This window comes from Ranitomeya imitator, chromosome 1 (genome assembly GCF_032444005.1).
Source record: "Ranitomeya imitator isolate aRanImi1 chromosome 1, aRanImi1.pri, whole genome shotgun sequence".
Lineage (NCBI taxonomy): Eukaryota > Metazoa > Chordata > Amphibia > Anura > Dendrobatidae > Ranitomeya > Ranitomeya imitator.
The window spans coordinates 217,757,635-217,771,265 of NC_091282.1; the positions used below are offsets into that span (position 1 = coordinate 217,757,635).

The 13,631-nt window shown below is 44.9% G+C and overlaps 1 protein-coding gene across 3 annotated transcripts in view; it reads left to right on the top strand.

Annotated features, from left to right (window-relative positions):
- SLC12A2 (solute carrier family 12 member 2) overlaps positions 1-13,631 on the top strand; it is a 135,711-nt gene that overhangs the window by 74,155 nt on the left and 47,925 nt on the right. For all 3 annotated transcript variants that reach the window (XM_069753964.1, XM_069753983.1, XM_069753974.1), the window contains 6 exons: positions 2,740-2,879; positions 4,310-4,420; positions 5,336-5,444; positions 11,198-11,325; positions 11,415-11,499; positions 11,818-11,966. In XM_069753964.1, coding sequence (XP_069610065.1) covers positions 2,740-2,879; positions 4,310-4,420; positions 5,336-5,444; positions 11,198-11,325; positions 11,415-11,499; positions 11,818-11,966 — 722 coding nt within the window. The remainder of the gene's footprint in view (positions 1-2,739; positions 2,880-4,309; positions 4,421-5,335; positions 5,445-11,197; positions 11,326-11,414; positions 11,500-11,817; positions 11,967-13,631) is intronic.

Sequence of the window (13,631 nt, forward strand, 5' to 3'; positions counted from 1 at the left end):
AGCTCCCTGCCTGCCCCTAACGCCGGCCCTGAATGGGCCCCCCTGTCTCTCCAGGGCCCTGGCACTTACCCGGGTACGCTGGGTGCTGACGTAGATGGAACCTCTCCGGTTTTTTCCGCACCTGTTTTGAGAAATCCGCAGGTAAAAAGCACTGCGTTTTATCTGCGGATTTACTGCAGATTTTATGCGTTTTTTTGTGTGGATTCCACCTGCGGTTTTACACCTATTATGGAGCAGGTGTAAACCGCTGCAGAATCCGCACAAAGAATGAACATGCTGCGGAATAAACAACGCAGAGGTTTACATGGTACTGTAAACTCATGGAAAACAGCAGCGTCAAAACCCCTGCGGATCCGCAGCAAAATCCGCAATGTGTGCACATACCCTCATTGTCCTGTCTTTGCATCTAGCTTGCGTCTGAGCTAATGACAGCTGATCAGTGGAGGTGCTGCCGGGTGTTGACCCCAGCGATTGATGTCTTATCCGGTATGACCTTACAACACCTTTAAATGCATTGCCAGTCTTTAAACCGAATCATAGATTAGAAAATTGAATACTGGTTGTATGAAAACAGGAGGTAATGTCCTGGATGGCAGATATGTGTCATCAAGGTAGTTACCTTCGCTAAGGTAAAATCTGTATCAGTAGCACTAGGTTACTGAGAGAGTTTTAATTTGACTGGATTTTGGATCTGGGATTTAGGAGCAACCAAAAGCATCTGGGAGGGGAAAGGTCATTCTCCTAATCCAGCCTGTGGCTTAGGCTATGTGCACACGTAGGAAAAGAGGTGCGGAATTTTCTGTACAAAATCCGCCTCTCCTGGCAGAATCCGCAGCCGCGGTTTTTATGCGGATTTTGTGCGTTTTTTTTAAGCTGAATTTATGCGGATTTTCTGCGTTTTTTTTGTCACTGCAGATTTTTAACATGGAGGGGTGCAGAAACGCTGCAGATCCGCACAAAAGTGACATGCACTTCTTTGAAATCCGCAGCAATTCCGCACTGATTTTTCCGCACCATCTGCACAGCTATTTTTTTTATCCCATTGAATAACATTGTACTGTACATCACAGTAATAACATGTACAGTACAGGGATCTGCAGCGTTTCTGTGCGGAAAAATCCGCTGCGGATCTGCAGCAAATCCGCATCGTGTGCACAAAGCCTTACAGGCCTAATAACAGCAGCTGGGTTAGTTCAGCAGAGTAGAGTTTGGGCTGAAGCTGAATGGAGGAGTGTTTGGAGAACACTTGTAAACTGCTGGTGTACTGCGATTCAGGAGGCTGCTACATTTACTTTGTTTCATTGTGCCTGAAGAAAGGACTGTTTGTTATTCATTTGTACTGGAGAAAAACTTTTTTGGAGCTGTGAAGTTTATGATGGACAATAACTTTATGCTGGTTTTTGATTATAAAAACCCTGTGCCAGTGTGCATATACAGTTGTCTACCAGAAAGCCAAAACCTGTCACGGTTCTGAGAGGCAACGTGGTATAGATGGAAAGAAATATCATGGTTAACGATGGTGGAGCAGAATGTTTTTAGTTTTACATAATGTGCTTGAAGCCAGCCTCTGACCATATTGTGTATTCGCTTTCCTCGTATATTAACTGTCGTTTCACGATTGGTTTAGGATGGCTGGTAGTGCTGATTGTTACTTACAAAGGCCACAAAGTGCTGGCTTACGGGGGAACATTCTTCTTTCAGTGGCAGACACTTTTTCACGCCATTTACTAACCTTCTCTAGGGACCCCCATAGGAAACACTGGATAGGATTTCATCTATAATTTTCACTCTGTAGATAATAGGGAAGTAAAAGGCACATTTGTATTACATTTTGTTTGTTTCTTAACCCTACCATTATATAAGTTTGGTGAAGAAACTAGTTCTCCTATGGAAATTTAAAGCAATGGCGCTAAAGGTGGCCATACACATTAAAGGAATTCCACCAAAACCTGCCAAATTCAGCACAATTAACCAGGTATACCAGCTGTGTCAGGCCACTTGTACTTTGTTCTCCAGGTAGATAAGCAGCCAGCAGCAGTGTCTTTCTCCTACTGGTATTACATTCATGTTATGTGGCACATTTATGATGTAAAAAAAACACGCAGCAGTTTTCCACATAGCAAATATTTCCATGTGTGACTCTCTCCAATATTAGGTGCACCAGGACCAAATCAAGAGAATTTGTCACCAGGTTTTTGTTACCCCTAAGAGCAACATAATAGAGAGCCAGAGACCCTGACTCTAGCGATGTGTCACTTACAGGGCGGCTTACTATAGTCTGATAATCTCCTGCTGATAAAACTATGATTTTATCACTAGAGGACTAGTAAACCTGCCGCCGGGTAGTCCTCCTTATTCATGAGCTCTGTATAACCCCACCCTCACCACTGATTGGCAGCTTTCTGTCTATGCAGAGTAAACAGAGGGCTGCCAATCCCTGGTGTGGGTGAGGTCATGTACAGCAAGACTCGGCATTCAGAAAACTGGGAGATTTGCAGAAGCTAAACCGGCGATTTTAATAAAAACACCAGCAATCAGCCTAGTAAGTGACACACCGCTGGAATCGGGGTCTCTGCACTTACATTTTGCTGCTTTTGAATGGGATAGCAAAAACCTGCTGACAGATTCAGAACACTGATTGGCCCTGGCAATCTACCTGCTGTCCTGTTCCACTATTCAGTCCTCTATAGTCCATAGGAATGTACCGCTTGTTTATAATATTGTTGTTCTATGTTTTAGGAGGGGCATACTACTTAATATCTCGAAGTTTGGGACCAGAATTTGGCGGTGCAATTGGCCTCATTTTTGCCTTTGCCAATGCTGTTGCAGTTGCCATGTATGTGGTGGGCTTCTCTGAGACTGTTGTGGAGTTACTACAGGTACATAAAATATTATACATGTATACCATGTATGTCTATTATATCTGATTACTGCTGCTCTTTTTTTATTTTAGCTTCTATCTTTTTAGATGTCTTTTATGCCATATATATTCATGCACACTCAGACATTCGTGCCGTATTGCTATTCTACCAGTGATCAATGAATAGACCATTTTTTTTTCTCTCCTTAGACATAGATGATCAGCTTTGAACACTGCGATATTTACATTTTGTTAGATTTATTTTAAAGGATAATTTGGAATATGTTCATATTTAAATGATTTAACAAAATTAAATCTTCAATGTGTAAATATTGTATTTTTGCTTGGAACCTGAGAGGAACACATGCCCAAGAGAGTAACATAAAATAAGGCACACTTAACAAACAGAGCGCGCCCCTGTTACAGTACAAACAATGCTCCGGATTTATAAGAATTAGTATTGATAAATCTGTGCTAGTGTGCAGGCGCTCCGTCACGCTCCTGCTAGTGATGTGTCCTGGTGGAAAGGATAGCAGCACTATAGTAATAGGGCTGCCTTTGATGGCAGTTCTCCGAATTATTTCACGGTCCATGTACAGAGTGCAATGCCTGTACTGGCCTCGAGTCCCAGACCCCAAATTACAGCCACATATTGATTTGGGATGCCAGCAGTCAGTCTGGGCATTGCTGCATGTATGGACTGTGAGCTACGCCCGTGTGAACCCAGTCCCAAAGAATACAGGGCAGCCAGACGGACATTCTACGAACACTGATAAATAGCGTAGACATCAGAGTAGGTAGCTCATTGGAAAAAGTTTTAGGAGATTTGACTAGAAGTATAGAGTATTTCAACTCGTTCTATAGTTCTAATTTGTGCTTATAAGACAGTAATTTGGTGTGCTGCTGTATGGACTCGGACTGATGCTAAACAATATGAGGCTAAAAGATTACTATATATTCAGTTTGGGCGTATTCCTCTTACTTTATATATAAAATAATTTTTCCAATTCCTGGCCTTAGATTTAGTCAAGTTTTCCTGCACCTCTTTCTAGAAACGCCACAAGTGCCAGGTACAAGGGAAGCGTGCTAGAAGATGATTGTGAGCGGGGTGCAATGATGCTGTCATCGGCTTCTTGCCCTGGCCGCGCTCCAGGAATGTGCTCTAATAGGAATGCCTTACAAATGTCGGCTCAGTATGCCTAGAACTTGTGTTGGCCCTCTCTTAGGAACGCTACAGGGCTGTTTATGTCCAACGTGCACAGGAAGAGTTTTGTGCTCTGTCTCCTAGCCTGCCGCTAAGTGAATTTGGGCAGACAGTCAAAGAATGGTACAGTCTAATGGCCTGGATGAAATGAAGAACTAATCCTGCCCATGTTATGATGAGTGTGCATATAGATTTCTACAAATTCTACTCAATATGAAGGATGACTCTGTTAATCTCTGATGTAGGAAAACAACGCTCTTATGGTGGATGAGCTGAATGACATCCGCATCATAGGTGCCATCACGGTGGTGCTGCTGCTCGGGATCTCTGTGGCTGGGATGGAGTGGGAAGCAAAAGTAAGTAACTGGATGGTGAAACTGATTGTACAATTGGAAATGTCTGCACCTAAGTGTATAAACAGTGCCTGCGAAATATTCACCCACCCCAACCAATTGTGACCATTTTTTTTTATTTTTTTTTATTGTGAAGAAACAATAAAAAGGACAAAATACCTGAAAACTTCAGTGTGTATATCTCTTCACATCCCAAAAGTCAGTATTTTGTACAGCCTCCGTTTGAGGCAATTACAGCTGCAAGTCGCTTTGGATAAGTCTCTGAGCTTTCCACATCTTACCACTGGAATTTTTGCCTGTTCCTCAAGGCCAAACTGCTCCAGCTCCTTCAAGTTAGAGGTTTTCCTCTGGTGAGCAGCAATCATCAAGTCTGACCACAGATTCTCAATTGGATTAAGGTCTGAGCTTTGAATAGACCACTCCAAAACGTTTACACATTTCCCCTTAAACCACTCGAAAGTTGCTTTAGCAGTATGCTTTGGGTCTGTCTCTTGTTGGAAGGTGAGCCTCCATCCCAGTCTCACAGGTTTCATTCAAGAATATCCCTGTATTTCGCACCATCCATTTTCCCTGTCCCTTCTGTCAAATAGCCCCATAGCATAATTCTGCCACCACCATGTTTCACTGTGGGGATGGTGTTCTTGGGGTGATAAGCTGTTAGTTTGGTGACAGACAGTGTTTACCTTGGTGGCCAAAAAGGTATATCTATTTTTTAGGGTATGGAGTAGCACAAGGTACTACACCATTTCATGCAAGGTCACCTAATAAAAAACGTACATATGTGGTGCCAATATATTTACTCTTTTGCAGCGCAGTCTCCCACTGTTACTATATTGACTAAACCCAGTCTTTTCTGGAAAACTCCTATATTTTTCTAGTAAGGATTTGGTTACATTGTTTTACATCATGTCTTTACAGGCCCAGATCTTGCTGTTGGTGATTTTAATATTGGCGATAGTTGACTTCTTTATAGGAACAGTTATCCCCATGGAGGACAAGAAGCCTAAGGGATTCTTTGGTTATAAAGGTAAAGTATTTGTTTTTCTATAGGAAACTGCTGAAAAAACGTAGATTATTATAGATTGTCCCAATAGTGGTGCCTTGGTCGCACTGACACAAAGCTGTTTGTCAGGTCGCTTCATGTTAGATGCATAGATAAAAATGTCCATTTTATTCAGTCGCCTACAGACATAAAAGGGCGGTACCTCTCTCCCGCATCAGTTGGTTTCCTGTCCCTGACAGCGGAACCTCTTCAGGCAGGCCTTGGTAAGAAGGTCGAAGATAAGAGTCCCACTCCTGACAGGCCGATTCAGGTAGCGGGGGTCCCCTACCTTGGCCTGGTCAAGAGGTTGGAAGCACCACACGGCAGGGGAACTGTTGGTGTCGGTGACAGCAGGAGGAAGCAGCCTAGATAATATGGGGCTATCTTCCATTGTGGTCTACGTAGTCACGCGTACCTGGTGAGTATAGGGGTCTCTTCCTGGGTGGCTGCGTCTGCTGGGGCCTCTGGGGTCTGTCCGCACCTTGTGGGAAGCGTGTGCATCGGTCCGGGAGACGCTGACATCCTCGGTCACGCATCGGTTTGCAAGCCCGCAGTCGCGACCGGAAGGGGCGTGTCCGGACGACGCGGCTGGGCGGCACACTCTGATGACGCAGCAGAGCATGCGCAGTATCGTCCTTCCTGCCGATGGCGGCGCTCCGGCGTCCTAGCTGGCCTGGTCCCGGGAGGGGCGGCGATTACACTGGTCGACAGCAGGGTGGGGCCCGGGGGGAGGGAGGAGAGCACACCCCCATCCGGGGGCGGTACCCTGGGGGCATATTTTAAACGCTGTATGAGGACAGCAAGGTATTCCTGGCCATTATCATAATGGAATCGCCAAAGGGAACATCGCAGCTGGACGAACAGCAGCAGCAGCAACTTCAGGAGTTAGAGGAGCCTCAGGTGATCTCCCAGCGACGCTCTAGTGGCAGTAGTCGCGCTGGTGGAGTTAAAGGGGCTCAGAAGTCAAAACCAAATAAGTCCTCAAGCCGTAAAGAGTCACCGACTAGAAAGGACCCCCCAACTATGGTACCATACGCTGCAGGGCTGGGTAAGTGATCTATGTGAAAGTTCGCTTACTGATTATTGTCCCTCCTTATATTCCCTCTTTCCTTACTAGGGGAGGAAATGTGTTTCTAAAGCCAAGCATAGGGAGTGTGCCGAATGTGCAGAGCCACTTCCAGATGGGCATAAAAAGAGATTATATAGATCCTGCATACAACACCTAATTGAGGAGGAGGCCCCTGACCTTACGTCTACGCTAAGACAGATGGTTAGGCAAGAAGTCAGAGGTTCTATGAGGTCCAGGTCGCATAAAACTGACGCCAAAAAGAGGAAGGAAGTTACATCCCCAGTCTCAGTTATAAATTCGGACTCGGGTGAACTGAGCTCAGATTCCCTCTCGTCATCTTCCTCGTCAGGGGACATGGAGTCTAGCCGGGCCTGTTTGTCGCTTGATAGGATCAACCACCTAGTCAAAGCGGTCAATAATACAATGGGGATTGAGGAGACCTAGTCAGAATGTTCCATTCAGGACATAATGTTCAAAGGTCTGGATCGGAAATCCCGAAGATCTTTTCCAGTAGTCGATAAGATTAAGTCACTGATCTCGAGGGAATGGAAGAAACCCGAAAGGAAGGGGTCGCTTCCTCCAGCATTCAAAAGGAGATATCCTTTCGAGGAAGAAGCATCATCCTCATGGGACAAGGTTCCGAAATTGGATGCGGCAGTGGCCAAGGCGTGCAAAAAGACCTCTCTTCCATTTGAGGATTTAGGAAATCTGAGAGACCCACTGGATAGGAAAGCTGACGTTTTCCTTAAAGGTGCTTGGGAAACGTCAGCAGGTTCCCTAAGGCCAGCAATTGCAGCCACTTGCACAGCTCGGTCGTTGATGGTGTGGCTGGGCCACCTAGAAGATCAGCTCAAAGATAAGGTTCCCATCTTCCATGCCTTTAATTCAGGATGCAGCAGCTTTCCTTTCGGATGCATCGGCGGATTCTGTTAAACTGGCCGCCAGATCTTCAGCCTTGTCTAACGCAGCCCGGAGAGCGCTGTGGATAAATGTTGGCCAGGAGACTTACAGGCTAGGACAAAGTTGTGTAGCATTCCCTGTGAAGGATCTCATTTGTTTGGACCAGTTCTGGATGAACTGTTGGATAAGGCAGGAGATAATAAAAAACGATTTCCTTTCTTAGGAAGACCCTTTTATAGACGGGACTATAATAGAGGATGGTCTAACCGCAGAAGGTCAAACAGAGGTTCAAACAGAGATTCTACCAGATATGACAGCAACAGGAGAAGAGGTAGAGGATTTATGTTTAATTCCTCTCGGGACTTTAAAAAACCACAATGACTGGTGGACGAGGTGGGGGGTAGGCTTTTAGCCTTCTACCCTGCCTGGATACAAATCACCAATAGCCCTTGGATTCTAAACCTTATTGAAGCAGGTCTGAGATTCGAATTCCGTCATGTTCCTCAGGACAAATTTAAACTGACACCCATCCATTCTTCCTCTGCAGAACAGTTGGCACTGGAATCGGAAGTTCAGGAACTTCAACAAAAAAAGGTTCTGATCAAGGTGCCCGCGGAGATAAGGGGTTCTATTCCCCTTTGTTTCTGGTCAGAAAACCTGACGGATCATTTCGCACCATAATCAACTTAAAAGGCCTGAACAATTTTTTGTTGGTTCCATCCTTCAAAATGGAGTCTGTAAAGACGGCAATAAAGCTTCTCTTTAACAATTGCTTCATGGTTGTCTTAGATCTTAAAGACGCCTACTATCATTTCCCAATACACGTAGATCATCAGAAATTTCTTAGGGTGGCGGTTTCACTTGCTGGCACAATAGAGCACTTTCAATATCGAGCACTTCCCTTTGGAGTCGCGGTCGCACCCCGTGTATTTACAAAAATCATGGTAGAGGTTATGGCACACCTTCACGAGCAGAACATATTAATAATTCCCTACTTAGATGATTTATTGATTGTGGGACATTCAGAATCACATTGTAAAGACCAATTGGAGAAGGTGATAGCGGCATTGCACAGATTAGGATGGATTATTAATATTAAAAAATCTCGTTTACAGCCCTTAAAAACACAAGAATTTCTGGGTCTAGGTATAGACTCTAGTCGGCAGGAATGTCGCCTGCCAGATTCAAAAGTGGATAATATAAAACCGCTTGCCACAAGGGTTATTAACAATCCTTTAGTCTCTGTAAGAGGTGCAATGTCACTCTTGGGTTCACTTACATCTTGTATTCCGGCGGTTCTCTGGGCCCAATATCACACCAGAACACTACAGTGAGATGTCCTACATAACTCTCGTCGACTAGTAGCTCATCTTGACAGCAAGTTTTCACTCTCTATTGAATCCATTCATTCACTAAATTGGTGGACGCATGTTTCAAATTTACGTAGGGAAGTTCCCTGGACAAATCATATAACTAGGATAATGACTACAGATGCTAGCCCCAAGGGATGGGGGGCACACTTGGAAAATAATTGGGTCCAGGGACTATGGTCCCAGTCGAAACAAGACTCATCTTCAAATCTAAAAGAACTGTTAGCTGTAGAACACGCTTTAGTTTTCTTATACCCCTACAGGGTCGACACGTCAGGCTGTTCTCAGACAACCAGGTAACAATAGCCTACATTAATTATCAAGGAGGTACGCGGTCCAGTTCATTAATGGAGGTCGCGGATCGTATTTTTCAGGTGGCCGAGAATCGCCTACTTTCTCTCATGGCTCTTCACATAAAGGGAAAGCTCAATACCATGGCCCACTATCTAAGCCGCAACAAGCTCAGACAGGGGGATTGGTCACTAAATCTGACCATCTTTAATCAGATTGAGCATTTATGGGGATGTCCAGAAATAGATCTCTTTGCCAACCGAGAAAACAAAAAGACTACACCAATTCTGCTCTTAAATCCAAGAGACAACCCCCCAGGCAGTGGACGCTCTTCTAATATCATGGCACTTCAGTCTCGCATATGCCTTTCCCCCTCTAAACCTAATTCCAATGGTTCTGAGGAAGATACGGGAAGACAGGGCCCGGGTAATCCTGATAGCCCCGTTCTGTCCCAGGAAATCGTGGTTTCCTTGGCTAAGGAAGATGTCTTATCACTCAACCATGGATTCTCCCAGAATTACCAAACCTCCTCTCCCAGGGCCCAATACTCCATCCACGAGTAGCCAATTTACACCTAGCCACGTGGAATTTGAGAGGTCGTTACTAAGGGGGAAAGGGTTCTCTAGACATCTTGTTAATACGCTTCTAAAAAGTAGAAAAACCTCTACGACAAACATCTATGTCGGGGTTTGGAAAAAATTCTTATCAATTTCAGGAGCACAAATTGACCAGAAACCTTGTATTAATCAAATTCTAGAGTTTTTACAAAAGGTTCTAGAAATGGGTTTAGCCACTAGCACTCTAGTTCAAGTGTCGGCTCTGGGGGCACTATACAATTTTAACTTAGCCTGCAATCACTGGATATCTAGGTTCTTCAAGGCAGTTACTAGATCCAGACCAATCATTAAACAAAAGATAGTTCCATGGGACCTAAATCTCGTACTCTCAGCCTTAATGCAAGCCCCATTTGAACCTATTGATACTATTCCAATAAAAATCCTGTCGATTAAAACAGCCCTCTTAGTTGCTCTCACGTCAGCAAGAAGGGTTAGTGATCTACAAGCATTGTCTAGGCAACCGCCATACATGCAGTTTAGGGAGGATAGAGTAATTATGAGATCTGATCCCCTTTATCTTCCAAAAGTTGCCACAAAACTTCATAGGTTACAAGAGGTGGTTCTACCTTCATTTTGTTCTAATCCCACTAATAAGGAACATAAATTTCATTCCTTAGATGTAAGAAGATGTCTCCTTAAATATATTTCAGTTACAAATACCTGGAAAAAAGATAACTCCTTATTTATATCTTACCAGGGAGTTAGAAAGGGTCTAAGAGTATCTAAAAACACACTAGCCAGATGGATCAGGGAGGCGATCTCTCTCGCTTATACAGCAGGTGGCGTGGAGATCCCAGAGGGTATAAAAGCTCACTCCACTCGAGCCGTGGCAACATCCTGGGCGGAGAGGTCCGAGGTGTCGATTGAAGACATATGTAAGGCGGCCACATGGTCTTCTCCATCTACTTTCCTTAGACACTATAAACTAGATCTGGGTAGCTCCTCTGACCTCACGTTTGGGAGAAGGGTACTTGAGGCTGTTATCCCTCCCTAATATTTCTTTACTTCTCTGAAAGTCTCTCGTTGTGCTGTCATGGCGACTGAATAAATACGTAGGCTACTTACCGGTAGCAGTGTTTTTTCAGGAGCCCATGATGGCACCCTTATATTCCCTACCCTATTTTTTCTCGTATGGCTCAACACTTTCGTTTTTCCTTTAAAATTATACGTTCACTCACATAATAAATTGTACCAAAGGTTATGCTGTATCTGTGTTACTAACCAAGGGGGTCCTCTCATGCTCTGGAACCAACTGATGCGGGAGAGAGGTACCGCCCTTTTATGTCTGTAGGTTTCCTGTCCCTGAAGGGCGGATCCCCTCTCTCGTTGTGCTGTCATGGGCTCCTGTAAAAACACTGCTACCGGTAAGTAGCCTACATATTTCCGAGGTTGTCAGTCTCAGCTGCTGTTAGATATGTTGTGAGCAGCCTCCTGTGTCTGCCATCCAAGACGTCATATAATCGGATTTCTTTTACTTTTCTCTTTCTCCAGCTGAAATCTTCAGTGAAAACTTTGGGCCAGACTTCCGGGACGGAGAGACCTTCTTTACCATATTTGCCATTTTTTTCCCTGCTGCGACTGGTATCTTAGCAGGGGCAAATATCTCAGGTGATCTTGCGGTAAGTATCATCTGTGGAAGAAGGTGTCAAAAACGAGATTTGTTGCACAGGTGACATTAAACCATGTGTCTGTTCTTTATATTGTCCAGGACCCTCAACAAGCCATACCGAAAGGCACTTTGTTGGCCATTCTTATAACAACTATCGTCTACGCGGGTGTCGCAGTGTCTGTTGGTAAGGAGCATGAAATAATGGTTCCCCAAGGATCTAAATAATTTTATGATGTACAGTTGTGGATTAAGATCTTGGCCACCTTTTAGGTTTTTTAAGACCTGTGAATATACCTTTGAAATAGAAGCCATGCAAAAGAAATGTGGGTAATTTGATGTAAAGCCAGGAAACTGCAGTGGAAAGCACAATAAATGTTTTCTTTATTCTCAAAACTGCTTCAGCAACAGAAAACAAAAATGTTAGACCCCCTCGCAGATGCCCCTGTTGCCTTACTCCAGGTCTTCCTACATCCATTTGACTTGTCCTTCTTTTCTCCACCAGGCTCCTGTATGGTACGAGATGCGTCTGGGATCCTTAATGACACCCTGTCCTCTGCGGTGACAAACTGCACCGATGCTGCTTGTAAATTAGATTATAACTTTTCTTACTGTAAACCGGATTGTAAATATGGACTCATGAACAGCTTCCAGGTATCGCAGTAAAAACGTTATCTTTTGTTTGTTAGGAGTGTTGTTTCTCCAAAACTAAGCATCTTTCCCATATCAGTAACTTATGGAAGTATGAAACCCCCCTCCAAAGAACAGTTACCCTGCTAGTACATCATCGGTTAATCTATAGGTGATCAGCTTGGTGACTGGTTAATAGAAAGTTATAGTTGTAAGCAAACGACAGCTGATAACCAGCTTCATCGCTGTGATATAAACAATTTGTTGTATTTAATTTTTATTCCGCCTTTCCTGTTTACACACTGTCACATTTCTTTTTTTGCCCGACGGACACCTTGTAAACTGGGGTATGCCAAACAGTTTAAGGGCCCGCTAGGCTCTAAACATGAATGCAACACAGAAGATATATGGGGTAATTTACATGCAAATGGCATTTTAAATCCTATTTAGTCTGCTTACTGGAGCAGCGGCTACAGGGAGAAATTTTCTTAATTCCCCATGGAGCCACTGGCTTCCAGTCGTCAGGGTGATACAGTCCCCGCTCACTACACTGCTGTAATCTCTCCCCAGGACATTGATTGAAACCATACTGTGCACAGGTATGCTACAGAGAAGACCAGCATTCATTGTGCGCACAGCAGGCTTACATTCATTGTGCCGGGGAGAGCTTACAGTATAGTGAGCGGGGACTGTATCTGCTCTTGCGCCACCATCAGGGCTGGAAGTGTAAGGGTACCGTCACACTGAACGATATCGTTAACGATATCGTTGCTTTTTGTGACGTAGCAACGATATCGTTAACAAAATCGTTATGTGTGACAGCGACCAACGATCAGGCCCCTTCTGGGAGATCGTTGGTCGCTGGGGAAAGTCCAGCACTTTATTTTGTCGCTGGATCTCCCGCTGACATCGCTGAATCGGCGTGTGTGACGCCGATCCAGCGATGTCTTCACTGGTAACCAGGGTAAATATCGGGTTACTAAGCGCAGGGCCGTGCTTAGTAACCAGATGTTCACCCTGGTTACCGTTTTAAATGTAAAAAAACAAACACTACATACTTACATTCCCGGTGTCTGGTCATGTCCCCCGCCGTCAGCTTCCCGCACTGACTGGTGAGCGCCGGCCGGCCCTAAAGCACGCTGTGCAGCGGTGACGTCACCGCTGTACTTTACGGTCGGCGCTCAGTCAGTGCGGGAAGCTGACGGCGAGGGACACGACCAGACACCGGGAATGTAAGTATGTAGTGTTTTTTTTACATTTACAACGGTAACCAGGGTAAACATCGGGTTACTAGGCGCGGCCCTGCGCTTAGTAACCCGATGTTTACCCTGGTTACCCAGGGACTTCAGGATCGTTGGTCGCTGGAGAGCGGTCTGTGTGACAGCTCTCCAGCGACGCTGCAGCGATCGACAGTACCTTAAGGCTGCAGAGAGAATATAGCTGCCTCTCCTCTAAGGCTATATTCACACTTAGCAGTTTTTACCGCGGAACCGCCGCGATTTTGATGCTGCGGGTCCGCAGCAGTTTCCATAGCGTTTACAGTAACATGTAAACCCTATGGAAACCGCAAACCGCTGTGCACATGCTGCGGGAAAAACCGCGCGGGAACGCAGCGGTTTACAACCCGCAGCATGTCACTTCTTTGTGCAGAATCGCTGCGATTCTGCACCCATAGGAATACATTGAACC